At 39.6% G+C, this 25,215-nt stretch overlaps 1 protein-coding gene across 1 annotated transcript; it reads left to right on the top strand.

Moving 5' to 3' along the window:
* Positions 1 to 1,269: 1,269 nt before the first annotated feature.
* vps53 (VPS53 subunit of GARP complex) lies at positions 1,270 to 25,046 on the top strand. Its single transcript, XM_034097552.2, has 22 exons — positions 1,270 to 1,412; positions 1,808 to 1,888; positions 3,480 to 3,529; positions 3,976 to 4,042; positions 9,161 to 9,247; positions 9,673 to 9,788; positions 10,272 to 10,391; positions 12,264 to 12,342; positions 12,467 to 12,610; positions 12,687 to 12,829; positions 13,391 to 13,532; positions 14,256 to 14,354; positions 14,813 to 14,907; positions 15,918 to 16,160; positions 17,266 to 17,413; positions 17,835 to 17,917; positions 18,017 to 18,095; positions 18,404 to 18,552; positions 18,661 to 18,730; positions 18,957 to 19,094; positions 23,449 to 23,553; positions 24,182 to 25,046. The coding sequence occupies exons 1-22, from the start codon at positions 1,326 to 1,328 to the stop codon at positions 24,347 to 24,349; spliced, it is 2,493 nt and encodes an 830-aa protein (XP_033953443.1). The 5' UTR covers positions 1,270 to 1,325; the 3' UTR covers positions 24,350 to 25,046.
* Positions 25,047 to 25,215: the final 169 nt, after the last annotated feature.

The following is a 25,215-nucleotide window of genomic DNA, read 5'->3' as shown; positions in this document are numbered from 1 at the left end:
TGCCTGCGTTATCTCATTGCTTTTCTTTTACGTCTTGTGTGTTACGCTTTTGTCCCTTTTTCACAGTTCAGTGCATCCTTTAAAATGTCAGAGAATGACTAATTTTTTTAATGAATTAAAGCAATTGTATAAAAGCCATTGCCAATTGTCCTAGTGATAGCTTAATAGTTACATTTACAAACAACTTTTTAGTCATATGGCAAGTTTGTCCTGTCTCCTTTTCTCCTTTTCTCTACTCTATTGATTTTCATCCGTCTTTAATATGCAGTTAAACCTGATACAGCCATTTTTCGAGTCGAGTCGAGGTCTCGCTGTAGGGGGGGGATGAGTCCTCGACTCGCTGTATCATCTTATGCGTTTTCAGCACTCCACTGCTTTCCACTTCTAAAAAGCTCTCTTATGGGTTTATATTCCTGTCTTTGAAAGAAAAAGAACAGTGTCATGCTTAGAAGCTAATGGGAGCATGTGTGTTTCTGTTAGTGTGCTGCACCTTTAAACAGCAGGTGGCACTGCTGCTATTTAAATCATGATGTGCGCAAAGAGGACAGCAATATGTTACTGCAGTAGGTCGATTTCTTGTAACAGTAGTTGTGGTAGGGACAGTTTTAGCATGACTAATTGTTTCTGCAGGGCACACTTTAAATGGAATCATGTTAAAGGCCAGAGTGCCTATTAGGATCATCAGAACAGAGGAAATGTGTGGGTCAACTCAACAATGTAGGAAGGGGTTGTACGGTTGTGTACATTTAATTTGAATAAAAACTATGAGGGCACATTTTCAAAGTGCAATGTGCTATTGTTGAGGTTATTCAACTGTATGTATAACACGTTCCTCTTGTTAAATGGTCAAGGAAGGAAAGCCAAGGAGATGCAATTTTTTTTAAAAGTCATTACTTTTAATTGAATTCCCTGGGACCATGGATCATCTTCTTATTCTGATTAATGCCTGGTGAAAAGAATTGTTTTCCATGAAGAAACAAATGCTACTGCCCTTACGTCCCCACAAAAATGAAAGACATTCAGACAAAGGCATTTAAAAACAGTCATTACAAAGAAAAAATAATAAAGGAAACATTAAAAGAAAAAAATACATGAATAAAAAGTACATGTCTACCCCTGATGTCAACTGTTTTGTATACACAATATATGACCTTCATATATGTTCTTGAATACTTAAAAGAGAAAAAAAAGACGAGAGACGTTCAAGTGTAGCTCTGATTTCCGACAGCCTTGAAAGCACCGTTTTCTACGTCATCGAGTATCCCAAAAGCCTCCTCACCAGGAAGTAGTATGCCGGAGATTTTTTTTCAGGATTTGTTTTGACAATGATGGAGGAAGAAGAATTTGAATTGGCTGAGGACTTGGAGGCTATTCTGCATCTCACCCCAGAGGTGCAACTAGCCATTGAACAGGTAGCCGTTTGACCCTCGGTTGCTCTAGCAGCTTTTAAACAGTGTTGCTGCTCATGCCTATAAACCAGCTGTTAGCAGGCTAGCTCAACGTTACAGTGCTGTCACAGCTAGCCGAAACACCTTGGGTTCCTCGATATATTAACATTGTTAAGCCTCCAAAACATCGTCAGGTTGTTTTATATGTTGCTTAAAATAACACGAGAGTAAAAGACAAATACGTCGTGAAATGTCATTGTAATTACACACGTCCCATTTATCAACTTGTCAGTGTATGCTTTCAGTGACAAGCCTAAACCGGTTTGCATGTTGAACTATGCCAAATTACTCCATCAAATATTTAGTGAAGCATTGTCAGTAACGTACTGACTGGACGTCATGTGTGTTTTGTGTACTAGGTTTTCCCCAGCCAGGACCCACTGGACAGAGCAGACTTCAATGCTGTGGAATACATCAACACCCTATTCCCGACCGAACAGGTACACTTTATACATGCATGGGTACACTGAAGTGATAAAGACTGTTATGCTACTGATATCCATTTTATTGGGGGGCAGTCAAAAGCTATATTTGTCATTAGTGGGTTGATAATGTTTGTCTTTGGTTATACTGTTTTGGAATTCGTTTTAGGTTGGAAATTCAACATACTGATAGAAACAACTAGTATTCTCAGTTTCACAGACTGTCAGCTGTCAGAGGACGAACTCTTGAGCCCTCACTCAGGGGCTGTCAATACATTTATTACACCAAATCAATCTTAGTTGCAATACCTTAATACTCATATTACCGAAAATTATGGTGATAAATATATTAAAAAGGGTCTTTAAATTGCTGATCTGTCATTCATTTATTTAACACAAACATTTAATCGAAAGATAATTTCAGTTTATTTCAATAGCTTTCATATGTGTGACTCCAAATTCATACCAGCAATGTTGTCTACACCGGGCTGTTCAGACACACCTCTTCCTGTTGGATTGAAGTGTTTCTTTTATTTTCTATGAAAATATTTTATGAACATTCTGCAGTTTTTGTATTGAAAAGTCTTGATTTTTTCAAAAGCTTCAATGTCATGTGACCCAGTGACTCTATTATACATTTGGAAATATATATATTTGTAATTATTTGTAACTATACAAACATGCTGGTTTTCTTTATTATATAAACTTGTTTAATAATAAAAATAGGTGTGCTCTACTTATCCACTGCAATGGTAGGAGACCTTTCATAAACTTGTGAATTTTCATAAGAATAACCATATACGATTGAAGAAATCACTGAACAAAATTGTGTACAACTTGTCCAGCGTAATAACTCCATATTAATCTAGATGTCATATGCTATGGCAGTTATTGAAAAAATATCATATGTCTGTGGATGCAATGAGTATGTTGTGAATCTTTATGTATTGCACTTTTGGACGGTATACTTAATAAAGTGTCTGTGTGTATATACTCCATTTCCATGAGGGGTCGCTGTTACCCTATAGTTTGTGCTCATCGTATACATGGAAGGGCCCCTAGTGTAAATGTGCATGAATTTTTTTTCTTCTCCTAAATGGACTCTATGTGTACTATTTCATCAGGTAAGGTGTACACCTGTGCTGCAGTTGAAATGGCTAGTTAAACAGATTTGTATACCCTGAAGCAAAATGATCAGCTTTTTTAAAGGGACAGTTTACGTCAAAATCCAAAACACATGTTTCCTTTCACTTGTAGTAGTATTTATCAATCTAGACTGTTTTGGTACTAGTAGCCGTGTTGGAGGTAATGGCCGAGAAGATGTCTGCCTACTCGCAAATATAATGGAACTAGATGGCACTCTGCTTATGGTTTTCAAAGTGCAAAAAAAATACATTTGAACAAATCTGCTGCAATGTGTTATCAGAAATCATGACCCATTAAGTCAAGTCGATCTATAAACCTTTTAGTAGTTTAATGTAGGAATTGTACTTTTGTCGTGAACTGTCCCTTAGGCACACATGCAGTAAATGCTACAACGTGTGTATTTAAGTACAGAGGTATAATATAGGTTCAACAGCTGATTACCTGTTTTTGTATTTCCCATCAGTCATTGGCTAATATTGATGATGTGGTAAACAAGATTCGTCTGAAGATCCGGTGAGTTCATTTCATTGACTTGATGACACATTTCTTGTTTTTGGTCATTTCATTTCAAAACCTTTATTTATCCAGATTGTTCATCGAGATCATAGATCTCTTTAAAGGGAGACCTGCAGCAATTCCAGTTCCACATGAAACATAAAACAACATAAAGCAATAGAGGATATCATACAACATATTAATAAGCTACATTTACATACTTATCAACATTTACAAATACCCATAGTTTCAATGAGCATTTCACTTAGACTTGCTTTAAAAACATTCAGAGGAATACAATTGCTCAGTTTCAATTTTAGCTGTAGACTGTTCCAAGCAAGTGGCGCTGCGCACATAAAAGCTGTCTTACCTAAGACAGTCCTTGCTCTTAGCACATCAATTATTTATTACCCTTTATATTACCCTCAAACTGACTGGAGTGCCCTTTGTGTCACATTTGATAGGCGCCTGGATGACAACATCAGGACAGTGGTGAGAGGCCAGACCAACGTGGGTCAGGATGGCAGACAGGTGGGTCGAGCTACAGTGGTTAAACAAACTTGATCGACTTCAAATATGTTTTCCGGCACAATGAATTGTCATTTATGTCATTATGGATAGGAAAAAATATACATTTATTTAATCTATGAAACATGTTTCGTTGGTTGTCAGAATTAAGATTTATGTAACTATTGAAATGTATTATCTTGTTATAGTGAAGATGGTGGAGCTGGAATTTTTCCGCAAAGGCTGATTGATATGTGTGCAATGTAACCATAGTATATAAAGCGTTATAGAAAAATAGTAGACGTTACGTTATATGGGGGATGGTAACACTATTTTCTTATTGTACACGCAACCACAAGGCCTAATTTTCACTTGTGGTTTTCAAAACAGTATCCTTTCCCTGAAGTTAGAATAGCGCTACTGGCTTCTCTAAAGCCATAGAAAGATGTTTTTCCCGCTCTCCTCCTCTTTCCTCTCTCCACATTGCTTCCATGGAAAAGGACAAGATGACTCAGAACCATTCCCACTGCTCAAACTACCCTTCTTTACAGAAAACACGTCTGGGAAATAGATTCTCGTATGTGAAAACGTAGATTTATTTTAAACCCTGGCTTTTGAGTCTTTGCCTTTTCATGTTGGAGCATGATGGAAAAGAACAGCCCCTGCTGATTTAATCCAGGTCCTCTTTTTGTCGAGGAGTTGTGGCTCAAAGGGAATGTGACACCTGACGGGTGAGCCGTGTATGTTCTGACCAGTTGACATGATGAGGTGTGTGTTGTCGTCAGGGTGTCTGGCCCGGTGGCCCTGTCTTTCCCCGTTAGCTACTGTTTGGTAGCGGAAACACTTTTAATCCCTCCAGACCAATAACGTTACACAGCCACACACAACCATTTTAGTTTGTTTTTCCAACCCCGCAGTGCCATTCCAACATTTCCAGAGGGAAAATACTTTCTGTAGATGGAAAGAGGTGTTCATTTCAAGACGGCGATTAAGACATAAAGCAATAGAATAAAAACAAAAGTATCAGCAATTTAGTCATTTCTGCTGTTGACTGATCTCAACTCACTGAGCTCAAAGCAATGCCCGGGATGACATTTAAGATTATTGAAGAAGAATGGAAAGATCAAGACAGGAGGAGAGAGAAAGTGGAGGAGAGAGAAAGTGGAGGAGATTCTGGGAAATATTTCTCTGGTGCTTTTTTTCTGTTTGGAGTCATATGCTGCAGGACAGAGTGTGGAAATGTGTTTCCCTTAGTGTTCGACTTAAAGCGCTGTTATTAAGTGTTACAATGACTGTGTTACCTAGCAACCAAACATCTTTGCAATCATTCATTTATGAAAAAAACAACAACAGCACGACAGATGCATACAGGAATGGCACTGCAAGCCAAATTGTTTACGGTATGATGTCAAGTGGCTTTGCGGCAGACTCAATTATTACATAAACTCTGTCATTAATCAGATGCTAATTTCTTAACAATCCAGACTAATTCCTTTTAATCTGCATCATTTAATGTGTCAAGGTAATGCAGAGGTGCATAACCTCTGTATTATCTGAAGAATCCAACAATTAGTCACCTTCAGCACTGTAGGCATACTACAGTGCTGAAGGTGACTAATTGTTGGATTCTTCTGAGCAGTCTGGCTATGTTGGAAAATGTACTATGAAAATATCTGTATGGTTGTAGCCTGCCAGTTAAGAGTTTCCTGCCACACACACTGTTCCTGTCTGTTGTTAAAGCAATTTGGATACCACATGCACACCTGCTCCACAGTCAGCTCAATATTGCAGTGCACCACTAATGAATGACATAAAAGCCTGGCTCGGTGGGAATCTATATGTTCATGTCTGAGTCAAAGGATCTCATCAAGGAACCCACACATTTGTTACCAGTTAATTCCATTCACATAAAAGCTGCAGTATGTAAAAAGGGGTATGAAAACACACCCACACACATACACATAGTGGGGCTTGCTTCCTGCATGGTTGGCAGTCTGCCATTTGTGTTTTTCTTTCCGTGTGTCTGATTTGTCTGTTCGTGTTTACATACTTTTATAAATAGTCACAGGGAAGGATGCAATACAGTATAGGCTGGTATTCCTGTAGAAACCGCATTAATGTCAATATTTAACTCAGAAAAGGTTGTTCAAAGCTTGTTTTAGCGTCCATGCTTTCCTGTTCTCAGAACTCTGTCTGCTCTAAATGCACTAGTCACTTTCAACCTTCGCCACAAATATGTTTAGTGACTATCAGTTTAGCCTATTACATTTGTCTAAAACATAATCTATAAACACCAACTTTGCCAACATTTTGTATTGCTTTTTAAAGGAGAAATTAAACAATTAAAGAAATACGAGGCAGCTGGATACTAGGATATTTATAATTAGGCTATAAAAGAATGCATTAGAAAGTGGTGCTTTGGATTTTATTTACTGTGAGTATTTCTAAACAAATCTTTTTACAAGTTATTCTCTGTTAAGTGAAACACTCTTCTCTCCAAATGTACTCCCTACAAATGTTAACATGATGGCAATGAAACAACTATTAAAATAGCCCTGATTGGTCGATCAGATTTTTTAGAATTGGCCTTAATCTCAGAATTACCATTCAACCCAACCTGTATGTCAGAAAGCTACACTAGCATCTGTCAGAGGGAGGAGTGAAGTGCATCCTGTTCACACTCCTTTTGTACCTCTATAACACTACATATGTATGCATTGGAGCCCTGCTGATTAATGCATGTAAGGGATACACTGGTTAGCATATGTGTGTTTGTGTGAGAGCAGATAACATCTCGGGCTTAGAGGCGCCTGCTGGGCAGTGGTCTCTCTCTCTCTGCTCTCTTCAAGGCTAAATACAGGAAATGAGCGCTCGGAAGAGAGCCAGTTTGTCTCAGCTGAGCCTGCATGAGAGGCATTTGCCGCCTTGGAACCAGCCTCTCCTGCATGCAGTTTGCTTTCTGAACAGCTCCTCCAGGGAACCTCTTAGAAGATTCAGTGGCCCTGCCTTCCGCTCAGATCAAAGAGTAATGACATAACCTGCATGCATTTTTCTAATTCATTTATCCAATCACCCGACAACCAATGGGTTGCTTGAAGCATACAATTAAAGGTGCAACCTAGACTTGTTCTCATCTGTATTAAAGAAGAGATCCTCTCTGTCTGGCCTCCAGGGCCGACTTCCCTAATGTAGTTTTATTACACAGAGTAGATCAAGTGTGAGTTTAGTTTAAGATTACAAGAGAAACTCCTTGCCGGTTTAAATGTCAGAATGGTTTTGTTGTGATTTGATGACCTTGTCTTGGTGTTGTGCTGACTTTCACTGGGTCTCTACGACACTGTCACCAAGTGCTGCTTTTTAGCCACTCTCAGGAAGCAGAGTGAATCCTCTGCTGTCAGTGAAAGCTGTATTTATGTTTGTGTCTGTTTGCTCACTCACTGTTTCTTAGACGTGCTTGTAAAAGTGGTAAATTCCTTGCACAGCTGGTGCCGGCTGTTAGCATTCCTTGGGTGCATGTGTCAGTCTGTGTGTGTGTGGGTGTGTGTGTAAATCTTAGGAAAGTCAAAGTTGTGTCGTAGCATCGGGCCAAGTGAAGCCAATTACCTTGGCATCAGATGTCGAGCACAATCTCTGTTTAGGACCATCAAAAAACAGCTGCCATGTCAGATGATGGGGAAATATTCAAATAGCACGTTAACTATCTTACAATTGTAACTATCTGATGTTATCTAATCCCGTCTGGCTTTATAGGTTTTTAAAACTGCTAATAGTGTCTTTAGACTTTAACCTGTCAGTGTCAGATATCTAGTTAGCTTTCCAGATAGATGGGCAATTACTGTGTATATATCAGAACTGTGAACAGGCATAAGCGGGATATTTTTTTACATGGACCAAAGCCAGTAGTGAGCGGATAAGAAAATATCCCTGGAAATACGACCCAGGCTGGCGAACCACAACTGACACACAGTTATTCCACACAGCCCTGCTTCTCAAATCAACTGTATTTTAAGTGCAACATGTTTTTTTCTTATACAATTTAGCTAAAAAGTTCACCTTTTATGTATGGGATGACACATTTTCATTCAAGGGTTTCCCTGCTCTCTCTCAGGAATTTGTGGATTAAAGAATATACAGTATAATAAAGTTCTAGACACCAGAGGGACATTTTATTGTGAGTTTGGTACAGTAGGTTGACTCATTTGAAATATATCGACAGTACAATACTGTCTGTTAGAAAGGACACTTGTAAGGGATAAGAAGAATGCATGCAAATACATACCTTTAACGCCTCTCAGGTGGAAGCACCAAACATCAAGGGATTGTTTTTTCTAGCTGTTTCCATGACTTGCCATTTCTCTACAGGTAGACAACTCCACTCATTCAAACTCAGCATATAAGGGTTTGTTTGTAGCCTTTATCTAACCAGGTGAAAGCCCCTTGAGATCAAAATATCTCTTTTTCAAGGGTGACCTGCAGGACATTAGTTACACATGTAACATAAAAACAACAGAACAACAATAAGGATGACATACAACATAATGTACAGGGTACAGTTTACAAACTCTATTTACAATGACAGGTACCATGAGTATCAAACAGCATGTCACCCAGCCGAGTTTTAAAATGATGCAGGGGAACCAAAGTGCTCAGTTTTAAACATGTTTGCAGACTGTTCCAAGTTAGTGGAGCTGCACATCTAAAAGCTTTCTTCCCTAAAACAGTCCTAGCACTTTTAATAAAACAACATCCTGAGATCTCAGGCAATACGTACTTTCAATTCGTCGAGAGATCAGAGAGCAGATATAAAAAGGTAGTTTACCCAACATGGCTTTATAGATGAACATGTACCAATGACTGAGCCTCCGTACAGTTAGTGAAGGCAGACCTGCCTTGGTGTACAGGGTACAGTGATGAGTAAGTGATTTACAGTTAGTAACAAATCTCAGGGCACTGTAATAGGTGGCATCTAACTTTTCCAGGCAATGGGCAGGTGCATTCATAACTGAATAGGAGTTTTTCTCATCTCTTTGTTCAGTTCTGTTTGTTTGAGAATAAATCCACACTTACATTATCAGCGGCAGCAGCAGGTGAAAAAAACGTATTCTCGGTATGTTTCATATTTTCTTTGTTTGTTTTGGACAGGCTTTGGAAGAGGCCCAAATTGCCATCCAGCAGCTCTTTGGAAAAATCAAAGACATCAAGGACAAGGCAGAGAAGTCTGAACAAATGGTATATATACACACATACACACATACACATACACATACACACACACACACACAAGGTAGCTTGTTGAAGCTAATCAGTGACATTACCTGGCAAAGGGGATATACACTCTGTATCCTTCTGTTACAATAGAGGAGAGAGTTATTTAAAGTTGAGGACGTAGGCTGGGTGTGTAGAAAGGATGAAGGGGGAGGTTGGAAAGCAGACCCTCCCTCAGTGGCATGTAGGAGCAATGATTTCTCAAACCAGTGGGTGGATTGTTTATCTTGCTCTATTTATCTTTGTCGTATCGCACCATCCAGTCGAACCACCTATATGTGTACACCTTCTCTTGCTTCCTCTTTTCCCCATCTCTGAACATTTTATTTTCTTCTTATTCTGTGCAATATAAATGACCAACCTCTCTGACCTTTTCTTTTCCTGCGCAGGTCAAGGAGATTACGAGAGACATAAAGCAGTTGGACCATGCCAAGCGCCACCTAACTACATCCATCACCACCCTCAACCACCTGCACATGTTGGCAGGAGGCGTCGACACTTTAGAGTGGGTGCAATCCCTTTTAACAGAATGGATCTAATTTGACCTAAATAAAGCATTTGGGATTTTTCAGAAGCTCTTCAGTTGTGATAAGCGTTCTACATTTTCTGATAAAGAGTTAGTTGCTGCCAGTAGAAATACTCTGAACTGAATGAGGAGTTTTATTTCAGTCTAATATGATTTCAGTGGCATGTTAAAAAAAAATACGGGGTTCAAGCTTCTAATGTATATTGATAAAACATCTGATTTGTCTTTAAAATCTATAAAAATAACATCCTTCTTTGTTATCTTTTCTATCTTTTAAGGGTAGTGTTTGTATCCCCTTTAGCATGTTAGGAAGGAATTTGCACATGTGAGAGATATACACTTAGATTGATGCTTGAATGATACGTTTACAGATGTGCGTGGCATTATCACTTGACAAAATGTAGCGTATCAAATATATTTTCTTTATTTAATAATAGAAATGTGTGTTGTTTTGGGTTCCAGAGCCATGACCAGAAAGAGGCAGTATGGTGAGGTGGCCAACCTGCTGCAGGGAGTGGTCAATGTGCTTGAACATTTCCACAAGTACATGGGCATACCCCAGATCAGACAGCTATCTGAGAGGTAACTGAAGTGCACACGCTAACACCTACACACACAGCTCTGGGGTTGAGTATCAAAGCATTATTTACAGTAGCAAGTTCAGAGCCGGTTCTCTGCTTACAGCTGAATATTCCACCGCTCGTCAGCAGAACTGTTGAAAAGTGGTTACAGTATTTGGATGGAGGTATTTTGCGAATTGCATCCTGTTTATGCAGATACAGTATACACACACAACGCCACAAATACAGGAACACAGAGGAAGGAAACACTGAACAGAGTCCCATTATGGCCGTGATTCTTCCATTGTGAGAGATTAGGAGCATACTTTTTCTAAGGGTGTGTTTGTGTCCGCATGTATGTGCTTCAATTAATGGTACATTCCAAAATGTTAGTTTGCTCTCCTGCCAATATCTGGAAAATACACACAGCTACACACATACAACAAAGTGCATTGTTACACTCTCGTTTCCCACAGCCCTGACTGATTTAATTTCCCTTTTTACTATTATTTTCCATGAACATTAAATCAATTTGGGACACATGATTCCTGGCCATGTTCAAGTTTAAAGCAGTGCTGATCCCCCCCAAAAAAGATGACCTTCTGTTCTGTTTTGACTGAGGTGTGGCCGAATAGTTTTTTACCAAATAACAGCTGCGTGGAAGAAGTGACTCGAGATAATAAGACAAGGCAGAAAGCTGGACGCAAACAGTTAAAAGAAAGTCATAGCAAGACAATAAACGACTACATATTTGATTAAATTCTGAACTCAATCTCATTAAAAACGTAAAACATTTACAGAGAAGGAGTTAAGTAATTTTTGTTTTACTTATGAACTTAAATTTAAAAAAGGGACGGTAATAAATATAAAGCAATACAAAAGAAGAAGAATGGTTTGTTTTATGTGAATATTCTACATGGTTACAATCTAAATGTATATTACCTCCAAATTACAATTCTCCCTTCCTGCCTTAAAATATTTAATTCAGTTAAGGAAATTGTTATTTAATTTGTCTTTATACTTACTATACTGAAAGTGCAAATGTCATAGTTGAACCTGATCAACTTTTTTTTATCTTAATAAGCCTTACTCTTGTCATTGCTTAATGCTTCGCTCACCTTCTAAACTTGACCATGACTCTCACAGTTCAGCTGACAGGCAGCGAGACAGTGTTTTGTTGTGTACTGTATCTATGTACTGTACTATTGTGTGTGTGTGTGTGTGTGTGTGTGTGTGTGTGTGTGTGTGTGTGTGTGTGTGTGTGTGTGTGTGTATACACATACATGACCTGCTGTTCTCTCTGACATCAGTGTATATGAGCATGAGACTCAGCTGAAACGGGAGCAATAGAGCAGAGTTTGTTGTTACACTCAGTAGCTGAGGTTAATAGCTGGATATTTAGCCAACATCATGCACTTGAAATAAAGCTGCCAGTTAATTTGCCCTCCATCTGTGATAACATCTCTGCAGCCTCTCCTGCTTATTCTGGACCATTGTCATGGCTTTGGGAGCTGTCCTTGGTTAACCCAGCCTGGAAGCCTTCAGGCAACACAGACCCTCCAAGCACTGGACAGACAGAGTGTCTAAGTGGATCCTTTTGTATAAGCACTTCGAAACATTTTATACAGTGACTTTATAGTGGGTGAAAACAAAACTAGCCACTTTAAACAGTGTCTTTGTCTACAATCACTAAACAATCATTACATTAGGGATATTTTACCTGGCTGTTTATCATAAAAGGTATTTGCCAAAGTAGCTAGGTGGCCAAATGTCATATGCCAAAAGTCTATTGTATATTGGAAGCTTCCACATGTAATTGCTACCATTCCCTTATGCAATTTGAATTATTGCGGAAACAACTTTAATTAAAAGATATAATTTATTGGATTTCCAGAGTAAAAGCAGCACAGAGTGAGTTGGGGACTCAGATCCTGGCAGATTTTGAAGAATCCTTCCCCTCTCAAGGCTCCAAGGTAAGAGTTTCAGATTTGTTGAGTTTAATTTGTTTCTGTAAAAATGAATACCATTTCTCACTATTCAGACACTGTTCTTGTCTCGTTCCACCTTGTAAAAAAACGTGTATTGTTATCCATCCAGAGACAAGGTGGTCCCAGTAATGTGTTGAGAGATGCCTGTCTGGTGGCCAATGTGCTGGATCCACGCATCAAACAGGAGATTATCAAAAAGTTTATCAGGCAGCACCTCTCAGAGTACCTGGTATTATTCCAGGAAAACCAAGATGTGAGTAAGAAACTGATTTCTCTAATGAACAAGATGATATCTGTAATAGTATACTAATACCATGACCTGTGCTTAGGTTGCATGGCTAGACAAGATCGATCGGCGCTACGCCTGGATCAAACGGCAGCTCGTGGACTACGAGGAGAAGTACGGACGCATGTTTCCTGAGGAGTGGAGCATGACTGAGCGCATTGCTGTGGAGTTCTGCCACATCACCAGGTAACGAAAACACCACAACATATAGCATAAAAACCCATGTTGGAAAAAGCGGTGCAAATTATCATAGGCTATTAATTGTATAGCTTGTGTTTCTAGCCTATTTAGTGAATATGTTGATGGTATGTCTCTGTCCCTAAGAAAAGAGAAGAAAGACAAATAAATAAAAGAACAATAATTAAATTAAAGAGAACGTGGCTGTGGAACATTTTGGCACTAACCACACTGGTATGGCATGCTTCTCGTGAGTCTTTGATTTGGCTTTTAGTGCAGTTGACGTAGGTGGCCTGCATGAGCAGCGACCTAGTGACCACACACTCAGCCTGTTTCCCTCAGCTACAGAAGGCAAGAAGAAGTGGGCACTGTGTGTGTGCTACTCTCGACTACAGCTGACAACAAAAATGCATAAATCCAATCAGTGTCTTACGAGAAGCCTGAAAAGACATGTTAGGTAACAAGGATGTATAGGATAGGTGTAAAATAAAATTACTAACAAGGGTCAAAGCATAGAAATTAATATTCTCATAAGTAAGCAATTTCAATTTTTGTATCTTTGTTTTTAAGGGTGGAGCTTGCCAAAGTGATGCGAACACGGGCTAAGGAGATTGAGGTGAAGCTGCTTCTGTTTGCTATTCAGAGGACCACAAACTTCGAGGGTCTTCTGGCCAAACGCTTCACTGGATGCACCTTGACTGACATACCCGGAGTAAGAAAACTCCAATAAATACATACAGTTGTACAGAATTTAAACTCCAACGGCTTCCACCTTTTCAAGCTGAAATTGTCCAAACACATAGAAGCTTAAATCAGAGATCTTAATTGCACTTCTGCCCTTAAATAACACTTTTCTTACAATACAACATTTCATCCAATCAAAATAAACGTTATGATGCAGCTTGCTTTTTTTGTTCCATAATCACAATTACAATAAGCTGTTTGTTTTGTTCTACTCACACACACAGTCCTCTCTGTGTCACAGCATAAAGAAACCTTTTACTCCACGTGATGTTGTAAGTCGAATTGGATGCAATAAACGAAAAATGGACGCTTAATGATTATTATTTTGTTGGACGTAAAACTCTGCCAAGCTTTTTCATCACTGACAATATTTAGGTTAGTCAGAGGCCCTTTTGTCCTCAGTTAGGTTTACACCAATGCCTGCTGGGTTCTGTAATTTGATCAGGGAATTTAGTTGAGTGGAATTTCATAATTGGATTAGCAGTTTCACCAAATCCTCCCATTAAATTGTCTACATAGAAATAGAAGAAACTGACTAAGTAATACTGAACGATTTAAATAATTACAGAAATATTTATGCAAGTCAAGAGAGTTGTTAGCATGGGATGCCTAAGTGGCAGTAAAGCCCCTAATGCTGCTTTTAATAATTGAGAAATAGAAAAAATACTAAAGTTTATCTGTTCTTTTATAGAAAAAGAGGCCAGAGAGTCCTCTCGAATCTACTAACCCCTTCCTGGATGACGACGCGGGTGAGGATGTGGGCGCAGATAAGGACGAGGATCTAGCTAAGGTGAGTTGACCTGGAATGACCCCATCTGTTTTGTAACAATGAGATGTTTCTTCCTCCTGCTTTTTGATTGGATTGATTGTTTTTTACTCTTGCTAAAGGTAATACCACTGGTTTATTGGCTTATGCAAGTAGAACAGTTGTGTAGAAGCTCAATTTAAATATTTAATGTTTATTTTGTTTCAGTTAAAAAAACAACAACAACCTTATAACCCATTTAAAGCAGGGTGGATTGGTGTAAACTGCATAGTCACTTTAAGTTGGAGCTAATACCTTGGTAGCTGATTGTACTTACAAATGAGAAGTGATTTCTAACAAGTTACACCACCTTATTTTTGAAAACTGTGCTCATATTTTGACCTTTGTTCGCTGAGCTGGAGGCACATCATAAACTCACTGATTGATACTCAAAGGAGCTACAACTTAACTAAAATGCCTAATTGATGTCTCAATCCTTTTAGCCCAGAAAGCCAAAAGCGCCGGACAACCCTTTCCATGGTATCGTCTCCAAGTGCTTTGAACCTCATCTATACGTCTACATAGAATCCCAAGACAAGTGAGCAACACACAAATATACAAGCAGACAAGGCCATATTGGGTCGCGGTGCACGGACCCAGGGTCAGAGGCAGGTTGTGTTTTAAGGATGGCACGCGCATCCTTTTTCTACTCATCAATCAGATCCCCCACCTACCATTCTACTTCATTGTCTCTTCTGTCTTTCCATCTCTTGTTTCTGAATGCCTCTGTCTCTGGCAGAAATGTTTCCCATTAGCTACGCGACCACAGACGCTGGGAGGAGGAGAGAGGGAGCTTGAATAAGTGCTGCCACAGCAGATCTGCCTATTTTCTTTCCCACCTCTTTATTGCTTTCCTTTTTGCCCCCCCCCTCTTTCTGTCTTTCTGTTTGATTCCTCCTTTCTTCATCTCAATCTCTCATTGTTCCTATTTTGTACATTTCTCTAGCCATGCTTATGTTTTTTGATTCCCTTCCTGTCTCCCTGTCTTCTACCACCATCCTTCACTTTCCCTCCTTTAATCCCTTCCCCCAGTCATGGCAATCTCTCCTGAAATCAAACACAGTTCTGGGAGTGCTGTGCTTGCATGCAGGCCCTGGCTTTTGGCTCTCTGGCCCGTTAAATGCTGTTTGTCTATCCAAGGGAACAGTGTTGACCTATTCTGCAGTTACAACCTCATTTTACTTCAGTCCAAAGGCCTTAGGCAGGCAACAGCCAGATCAGCATGTCCCCAGTGGGACATAGCAGGAGAGAACAGTGGCCTGCTTGTTTTGTCCTTGGCTTTAATTCCAAGATTCAGCAGGATTGGGCCCCACCAACTGACTGTGGTCCTGTTGACTGTAGCACTTTTGATTTTGATATGCATGGAATATTTTCTCCTATTCAGCCGTGTGGCTCTCTGTCTGCCTGCCTCTTATTTTATCCTTAAATTTATTGAATGGGTTTAGGAATCATTTATTTTAATGATCATGTCTTTTATGTTTGAGTCACTTATTTCCTAATCCTAATCCAACCATGGGAATTTGGCTGTACATTTTCTGGCATCCGCAGGAACCTGGGCGAACTGATTGACCGTTTTGTGGCTGACTTTCGAGCGCAAGGCCCACCCAAGGCTGGCACGGAGGAGGGCGGAGCCGTGCTGCCCAGCTGTGCGGACCTCTTTGTCTATTACAAGAAGTGCATGGTGCAGTGCTCACAACTGAGCACCGGGGAACCAATGATCGCTCTCACAACCATCTTCCAGAAATTCCTCAGAGAGTACGCTTGGAAGATCCTCTCTGGCAACCTTCCTAAGTAAGACGTTTAAAAAAAGTCATTATAGTGAAAATGTCCTTCCTCATGTCCATCATAACATGAAGATTTTAAAAGAATATGAGAACAAAAGGTAATCCAGCACTTTGCTTCTAAATGAAAACACTTCCAAATTGGCTTCCAATCTCTATGTTGTGGAAGTAGTTTAATATTTCCTGTTTCCATCCAATCAATAAATATTCTGGGCAGTAACACAGATTTATTTGGGATTCATTTTTCACGAACAAAATTGTCAGGCCAATATTTGTCAAATCTGTTGGTAAGATGATGTTTGGGAGTTTAGTTTTAAACGAAATGTCTTCAGTGCTGTGTGTATGATGGATTGTGGTGGCATGCTTTAAGGGATCTGGAGTTAGTTATGTTGTGGCAAAGCCTAATATGCTACCAGCAAAGACATCTCTGGCTCATTGTCCACATTATAACTCATCACTGGCTGTGGTGTGCGTGCACACACACACACACACACACACACACACACACACACACACACACACACACACACACACACACACACACACACACACACACACACACACACACACACACACACACACACACACACACACACAGAGTGGGGCTCTGTTTCTGTCTCAGATATTCATGCATGCTAATTACAAACTTGTGCTCACAGACTAATGTATACCATATTCTGAGCTGTACACAAACATGATACAAAGATGCACTCAAAGGCTTTGCAAGTGCGTACACTTACAAACACATGGAGACACAGTCGTGCAATGTGGTGTGCTCTAAAGGTTTGCAGAGGGGCCCTCGAAAGGAGCTTAAATTGTTGTGGTTTCTCTGTTATGTCTCTGTGATGATGTATATTAATGTAGAGGCATCATGTTGGTGCTGCCACCCCATAGATTGTTGATAAATGTCTTAAAACAGTTAGGAGCTATATCTTAGTTGTTATTATTAAACTCATATGTTTCCAGGTATGATTAGTTGAGAAGTGTAGGGTTTCTGCCAACAAGTAAAATCTTGAGTTATATATGCTAATTCACTATTAAATGTTACAACCAGCCAATATGTTGTCTCCATCTTTGTTTAACTGCTTTTCTGTTCCTTATATCTCTCGATTCAGATCCAGCAGTAACAGTGGAGGTCTTACCATAAGCAGTCTGCTGAAGGAGAAGGACGGGCCGGAGGCTGCAAAGTTCACCATGGACGAGCTGTGCCTGATCTGTAGCATCCTTAGCACTGCAGAGTACTGCCTGGCTACCACACAACAGGCAAGCACACACATATAAGCACACCGATGCACTAATCTTAAATATCTATAAATGCATGGCATGAGATGAACTCCAGTGACAGTACACACTAGAGGACACAATAGATTCCTTCCATGTAGCAGTTACAGAACGTTTGACCTGTGTTTCATCCGTGTTTTAAGGAACTCAGAGTGATTACAATGCATCCTGGAAGGTTTCATTCCTGCTCCTTTTTTCAGGCAACAAAGCAATTTTAAGACAATATTAAAAAGAAATATGACAACATGCATTACAAAGGATGCACTCGAAGTAATAAAGCTTCGTATATTGACGTTATTTTGTTTTATTAGTTTGTATTTTGTTGGTCGAACGCACTTATTGTAAGTCGCTTTGGATAAAAGCGTCAGCTAAATGCAATGTAATGTAATGTATTATTTTCTAGTTGGAGGAGAAACTGAAGGAAAAAGTCGATAAAGTCCTAGTGGAGAGAATTAATTTGACTGGGGAGATGGATACTTTCAGCACGTAAGTGACAATTACAGACATGCAATGTTTTATTAGTACAAAACATATGTGCTCACCTAACAGTTTGTTTTAATGGTGTCAATTTGTTTTTGTTTTCAGTGTCATCTCAAACAGCATCCAGCTCATCGTTCAAGATATTGATGCTGCCTGTGACCCTGCTCTCACTGCTATGAGCAAGGTTGTACACAAACACAAACAATCACACATCATCTCTAGTTATTGGATCAAATACCATTGCCATTGATATAAAAAAGGAACCTTTTCTTTTTTTGCTTTTAAATTATGAATGCCATAACACAAGGTTTCTGGTGGTTTTGTGAATGACTCTTTTCTAACCATCATCATTCAGAAAACCTTGTAAAAGATGTCCTTGTTTTATGTGTAATGCATTAAAGGGATTGTCACATACATATTACAATAAAATGTATCATAGAGCATATGCTAAAGCTTCCCTTCTCTCCCCTCTCCTCTCCCTCTCCCTCTCAGATGCCGTGGCAGAGTGTGGAGCACGTGGGAGACCAGAGTCCTTATGTGACCTCAATTATCATGCACATTAAGCAGAATGTGCCCATCATCAGAGAAAACCTGGCCTCCACACGCAAATACTTCACACAGTTCTGCATCAAATTCACAAAGTACAATATACACACACAAAGTATATATAACACACATAATTGTTAGATTTATAAGCCACAATTAACACTTCAAAAAATTGATGTTTTTGTATTTTTTTTTTTTCTTAGCTCTTTCATTCCCAAATTCATCAACCACCTGTTCAGATGTAAGCCTATCAGCATGGTTGGAGCTGAACAAGTACGTTTAATTCCTGCTTATCTATCGTAAAGTGTCATTAATTATGGTTCATTTTCAGTCACCATCCCAATGTATCTTCTGTTGTACATGCATGTGCACAAATGCATGATTATTACATCAGAAAATCCATTGTTAGCATTCATAATGTGCACTGGTGTATATGTTTCATCATGAAAAGCTGTTCTTAAATGCCTGATGTTCTGTCTTGTGTATCCTACCCCATCAGCTTCTCCTTGACACTCACTCCTTGAAGACAGTCTTGCTGGATTTGCCCTCCATTGGCTCCCAGGTGCTCCGCAAGGCCCCTGCCAGCTACACTAAGATAGTGGTGAAAGGCATGACCCGAGCAGAGATGATCCTAAAGGTGAGGAGTGGGTGGGCTTCAGTGCAGCAGCTTTTTTCAGAAGCCTTTTGTACATGTCTTTTGCATTTGTACAAAGGGCGGAGCACTTCCCAGAATACTGTTGGAAAAACACTCAACCATGCTCTTAAGGCCAGTAGATATTAGTTTAAACAGTTTACCTTACTGAAATAAACTAAAGAATGAGCTTGTTTATTTGACTGATGGATTGTAATGAGAACCTGAGATGTTCTCTTAATTCACAATAGTTCAACTCAAACAAATTATCAGAGTCGCTTGATGTTTATGGGACACTTCTGATTTTATTACATTTAACTTGGGTGGCTAACCTCATGTGTTCCATTTTACAACAAAAGCTTCACTTTCTGGCCTTAAAAGGACTTGGAACTTTAGATGGGCCATTTTGGATGAGTGCAGTCTGAATTTAATTTTGGTTTGCCGTTGTGCAGATTTAATGTTGCTGACATATCCAGTTAAACATGAACCTTGGTGTTGATGCTAAAGCTTGACCTAGAATAGTCTGGCACAACCTCTAGCTAACTGCTTTTTCCACTAATTGAGGTTTCATCATAAGAAGAAAAAAAAGACAACATCTCGTCTGTGGCTTCCCTGGCAAGTCAGAATTAAACAGTGTATTTTGAGTCACTCGCATAGATTAGTTAATTTTGGCAGAATAACTCTTGAATTGTTTCTTTACCCCTACTTACAATAGCACTTTATGAGCATGTTTCCATAAAATAACCTACCTCACATGAGGTAGGGATGGAATGGAGCTCATGCACTACTGGTTTAATGAGTGAAAGACGGGGCCAACACAGAACACACACACAAACATATTCTTTAACACAGAATGTGGCTGACCTTGAGCCAGTGGAAAGGTGTGAGTGAGCAATTAAGGATATACATGTTACCATGCATCTACTCAAGAAACACTTGGAGTTGATCACGGCATAGGGGTGTTGTTGTCGGTGAGGAGAGCAAACACAGGAAACAGCCAGTTAGCCATGCGTCAGAATTACCTTCGGAGACCTGAGAGGACTCTGGTATGTGGCTGATGTAGATGAACCCCACCCTAATTAACTGTCTCTGGAGTGTACTGAAATGCAGACACTAACACGCGCCTGTCCCTACATTTCCCTCGGACTCCCGGGAGGCCTTCTTTCCTTCCTGAATTTGTCAAGGTTGGGCTGTTTTGTTGTTTGTAACAATAAGAGTGACCTTCACTAATCATGCCATGCTTTACTTTAATTTGATGGATACTTTATTATACTATTAGGCAAATTAACCACTCATTTGTTAGTTTTCTACTGGGATGCACACTGTTCCATAAGGCCTGTGTAAGTCTTTGTTTCCTGGAAAAATGCCCTGAATTTCAACTCATCTGCCACACATTAAAGGGGCTTTCACATTATAGAATTATAGAGTGTATTCACATCAGTATTCACTGCCTGGTTTTTACTGAATTGGAGTGCCAGTGGGCCCCTTCAACTGGAATGTGATCTACAGTATATGGCTTCTTAAAAACTCTCATAGACGTAGCTGACTCTGCATTAAAGCCTCCAAGTGATTCACATCGATTAGAAGTACATTATTAGTGATAATAAGAATAATAGAGAAAGTATACATTTCTAATGAATACAATCAGCATTGCATAATGTTCCTGCTACTTTAGCAACAAGTCATTGAAGGGAGAAGTCTCTGTTGCACCTCTTTGAAGAAAAGAAAAGGGCCACACATGGACTTTTTTTTTAACAGTTTTGACCTTGGAAAGAGAAAGCTCATATTCGTTTAGAGAAGCTTTTGTACTATGGGCAGCATATAAGCCATCAACTTTGTGCAACTTAAAGTTTCCTCACAGGTAATTGCTTCCACCTTGTGCTAAGATCGGAACAGGGTCAATATAATAATTCCTCTGTCTAGCCTCAACAATAGTTTTGAATTACTCTCTGTGATGCTGTGGCTTGAAATGTAATCCGGCGCACACCCCCACCAAGGAACTGCAATTCATTGGGACAATTGAAGGAGCACTTTAAGTTCCCAAAGCTCACTAAGATTTTAGCAGAAAGCCAACTTCAGGATTACATGTCAAAATCTAAGCAGATCATAACATATTTGTTTTTGAACATTTAGATTTACACACTGGAGAACATATCGTACGTACAGTAAATGTAAATGTACGTCTTATTACTGTAAGATTCAACAAAACAATTAAGTTGGTATGTTTTGTTTTGAATAGTTTGCCATGTACACAGCTGCACATTTAATTGATTGTGTTACTGTTCTTGAGGTGGTATAATGATCTCACACTTATCAAAACGATGCTGTTGATGTTTCAATTAGAAGCGAAGTAACTATGTTTATAAGTCAAGCGGTTAGTGAAAAGTGAAGCCAATGTGGAAGTGCAGCTGGCAAAGAGAAGTTTTTGAGAAAATCCCCCTACATCTCACTTGATTTACCTCAGTAAAACATTTTCCTGACGAGTCAATGGCTAGTTCAAAGTCTTCTTCAATACAGCATGATGTTTGTGTTGTAAATGATGGTCCTATTTAGAGAATAATAGTGTATAAAACCTTATGTGTTCACCTTCAAACTTGAACCCTTTCCCAGTGTGTGGTATTTGTTCACATAAGTTAATTGTAAACATTTTGGTCACTTAAAAATGTTTTGTTCAGCACTTGGTTGTACTTTTTGTTGCCCTCTTTGGAGCCGCGAAACAGACTGTTAGCACACAATTTCCTTTATTATCACCTGATGAAGTTGTTATGTGTTATAAAAACAATTGCCTACTAACTACTACACATAGACTAACACATTTAGTATGTGGTGTTGACTCCTCAGGGATCCTATTTAGCCAAATGCTTCACAATGTTCAACAGGAACCAGCTGACTTTATCTCTATTCTCTTTGGATCAGCTCGGGAATGAGTACAGTGGTTCATCGGAGCTTCTTTGTTATGCAGAAATGAAGCTGTGTTTGGCCGAGCGGTAAGACTGAACCAAAACAATGAAGTTCTTTGTCCTAAAGCCAAAACAATGAGCTTAAAGATGTTCAAAAAGTCCATGACGCTGAGCGGATCTCTGATCCTTTCTTGATGTGTTCATTACTACTAGAGACCCCTTTCACAATATGTGTGATAATTTGTTCCATTGTTAAAATAACAAGATTCAAATTGCATATTGTTCTGCACGTCAGCTGACAAAAGAAAGTCTCAAGATTAATTACTGTATTTTTTTTTCCACTTCCACCACCCTAAATTAGTATTACACATATTTGGGTTATCTGTTTTGTGTGCTCAGTGATGTTTAAAGTACATAGGATTGTAAGCTGTGTGTCTGAGACGCCTCTCGTCTGATGCCTGTGAGACGTGGCTGTTTTCCACGTCCATCCAGCCCAGCCCATCATTGCTCCAGCTCTCTGTACCACCTCTGAAGCTCTCTTTTGGGGAGTATTTATAAGGCAACCCCCCTCCCCCCCTTGTTCAGCCTAAATGCACCCCCCCTTACTCTGTCGCTCTCACTCTCCTTTTTTATGCCCCTTTTCATTCTCAACCCCCCCCCTTTTCTGTTTTTTACAAGGTCCCTACAGGCCTTTCCTTTGGCCTGGCTCCAGGACAGTTGCTAAGTAAATCACAGTCAGCAGGGAAAGCAAATAATTCCACACAATTCTTTCATGGCTGCTCTTCCCTCTTTTCTCCTGCTTCTGATTTCTAAACTATCTTCCTCACTGTTTCACTCACCTTCCCATATGTTTCACTGTGAGTAAAAAAAGTAAACACTGACAGATTTGGTCTTTTTTAGAATTGAAGGAAATGAGAAACATTTAGAATTTTAGTCAGATGATCCCTGTGTGCATGCCTATGCATGAGATGGGAGGTGGGGGTCTGTCAGCCATGTGTTGGTCTGCCTGCTTTGTAGCGGCTGTAAGACATTCTACCCAATCCACGTTTTCCAGTCTCGTGCTCGTATTGTAGGAAAAAAAAGACACCAATAGAATCTAATCCAAAAAGACATGTGCCTCATTAAACCTTTTCTGTCTGCTCATGACTAATGCTGATTTTTGACTCATTATACCCCCAAAATAATTACCGGTGAAACCATTTCTTGCCACTGATGCATGGAGTAATTGCCGTGTAAAAGGAAAAAAAAGAGTGAGGATTGGGCTCCTAAATTTAGAACCATAGTCCCAACTTTGTTTGTAGCCAGAACTACATGCTTTTGTCAGTTGCGGCCCCCCCTTTCCCTCATTTGGGCCGTAGCTGCCCCATGTGGGATCATTTAAAGATCTCTTGGGTCGTCCCATGATGGTTCACAGGAAAGGAGGGAGGGTTGAACCCAACATTGAACTCTACTTTCCACAGGTGGTGATGGCCCCACATGAACCACCAGTGGTGTTTGTTGACAACTACATCAAGCTCCTGGCTGACGGAAATCCTGAGACCTTCCAGAAGATCCTGGACATGAAGGTCAGTTGTTTTTTACTTTACCAGTCATTTCAAAGGATAGTTCGACATTTTTGGAAATACGACTTTTTTTTTAATTATAAAAGCACACTGAAAACTTGCTCTCATCTCTTTCTTCAATTACGAAGCTGGACCTGGACCTAGTTAGCTTAGCCTACTGGAATGAAATAACTGTCAAGGTTTTGTTGGAAGGTAACTAAATCTGCCTACCAGAACCTCTAAAGTGCACTAATTAACAGCTGCACATAAAACCGAAAGTGGTTGTTTTTTTCACTTTTGTCTTTGGTGTACGGATTAAACAAGATATAACAAGTTAGTTAATGAGCTTTAGAAGTGTTGGTTGGCAGATTGTGTTACCTTTGATAGAGCCAGTCTAGCAATTGCCCTTCCAGACTATGCTGAGCTGACCTAACTGGTTGCTGGCTCCAGCTTCAACATGAACATACAGGTTTAATGCTGTTGTGATCCTTATCTCTCTTTTGGTTGGAAAAAAAAAGCGTATCCTATTCCACAGCTTTAGCTTTTACATTGTAATTTAGCATTTTTTCAACTCGTAGTTTTTAATGTTGTCTTTTCTTGAGAACTAATCGAATTTTCTTTCTTGTGTTTGTTTGTGTTCATGGCTGTGAAGGGTCTGAAGCGCAGTGAACAGAGCAGCATGCTGGAGCTATTCAGGCAGAGGCTACCCACTCCGCCATCAGGGGCCGACAGTGGCCCCTCTCTATTCAGTGCCCCCACCCCAGAGCAAGAGTCTTCCCGCATCCGCAAACTGGAGAAACTCATCAAGAAAAGATTGTGAAATGACAAATTCACTGAAATGTCATCTTGAAAATGTAAAAGACTGAAGGCCTGGATGGTGGTCATGTCAAAGACTTCATTTTACTCCATTCAGTCATCATTGAGAAGGAGCAAAATGTTGACAGAATGTTCTGACTGACAATAATATCAACACAAGCTGACGCTGGATTATGAAGACACTTCCTCAAATGCTACTAGCTGTTGTTGCATACATGTATGTCATTCAACTCTGTACATTTTTACCAATGTCTGAGCTTTGTAACATTATTGCGCAGTGTATATACTGTACACTATATAGGGTTCCAGTGCTGTTAACTGTATTCATTTGGAGATCCTGTAGAGAAATATTCCCATCTTTAGTCAGAAATGAGGCTGGCTTTGTCTTGGCTTTTGAAATCTCTCTAGGCTGACTTGCATATGAGAACCAGCTAGCTGAAGACTTTTAACTGATGCCGTTGCTTCGGGTGTATACTATACTGTAAAGTATGTGAGCATTTAGTGTGGTGATCAGTATGATTTGACATTAAATCAAGTTTGTTTTTGTGTATTATTTATCCTATCGGAATTTGTAGGGCAAACTGCAAATTGAGAAAACTTGTGTTTCAACACTTTATGTGGTCTTTCATGTATTCTCAGCAATTTCACTTGTAGTATATATCACTCCCTGGAAGACAAATAAAATCAGCTACTTATTTCAAGATCAGAGAGTTTGATGCAGTGCCTCTCAGTTGTAATAAATCAAGAAAATGCAAATGCATTGGTGTACACTTCCTGCATTTAGCTACAAAATGTTGATACTTTTCCGTGTCTGAATTGTGTCAAGACTATTAAAAACATTGCCTCCATGTATCCATGTGTGCACAGAGC

This window comes from Pseudochaenichthys georgianus, chromosome 13 (assembly GCF_902827115.2).
Source record: "Pseudochaenichthys georgianus chromosome 13, fPseGeo1.2, whole genome shotgun sequence".
In the NCBI taxonomy this organism is placed as follows: domain Eukaryota; kingdom Metazoa; phylum Chordata; class Actinopteri; order Perciformes; family Channichthyidae; genus Pseudochaenichthys; species Pseudochaenichthys georgianus.
This window is presented reverse-complemented; position numbering and strand designations above follow the sequence as displayed.

Excerpts from the sequence above, each read along its gene's own strand:
- vps53 (XM_034097552.2), top strand. The coding sequence starts at position 1,326 with ATGATGGAGGAAGAAGAATTTGAATTGGCTGAGGACTTGGAGGCTATT. Across the intron at positions 12,611-12,686 it reads TATTCCAGGAAAACCAAGAT|GTTGCATGGCTAGACAAGAT; the intron begins GTGAGTAAGAAA and ends ACCTGTGCTTAG. Across the intron at positions 17,414-17,834 it reads GCCTGGCTACCACACAACAG|TTGGAGGAGAAACTGAAGGA; the intron begins GCAAGCACACAC and ends ATTATTTTCTAG.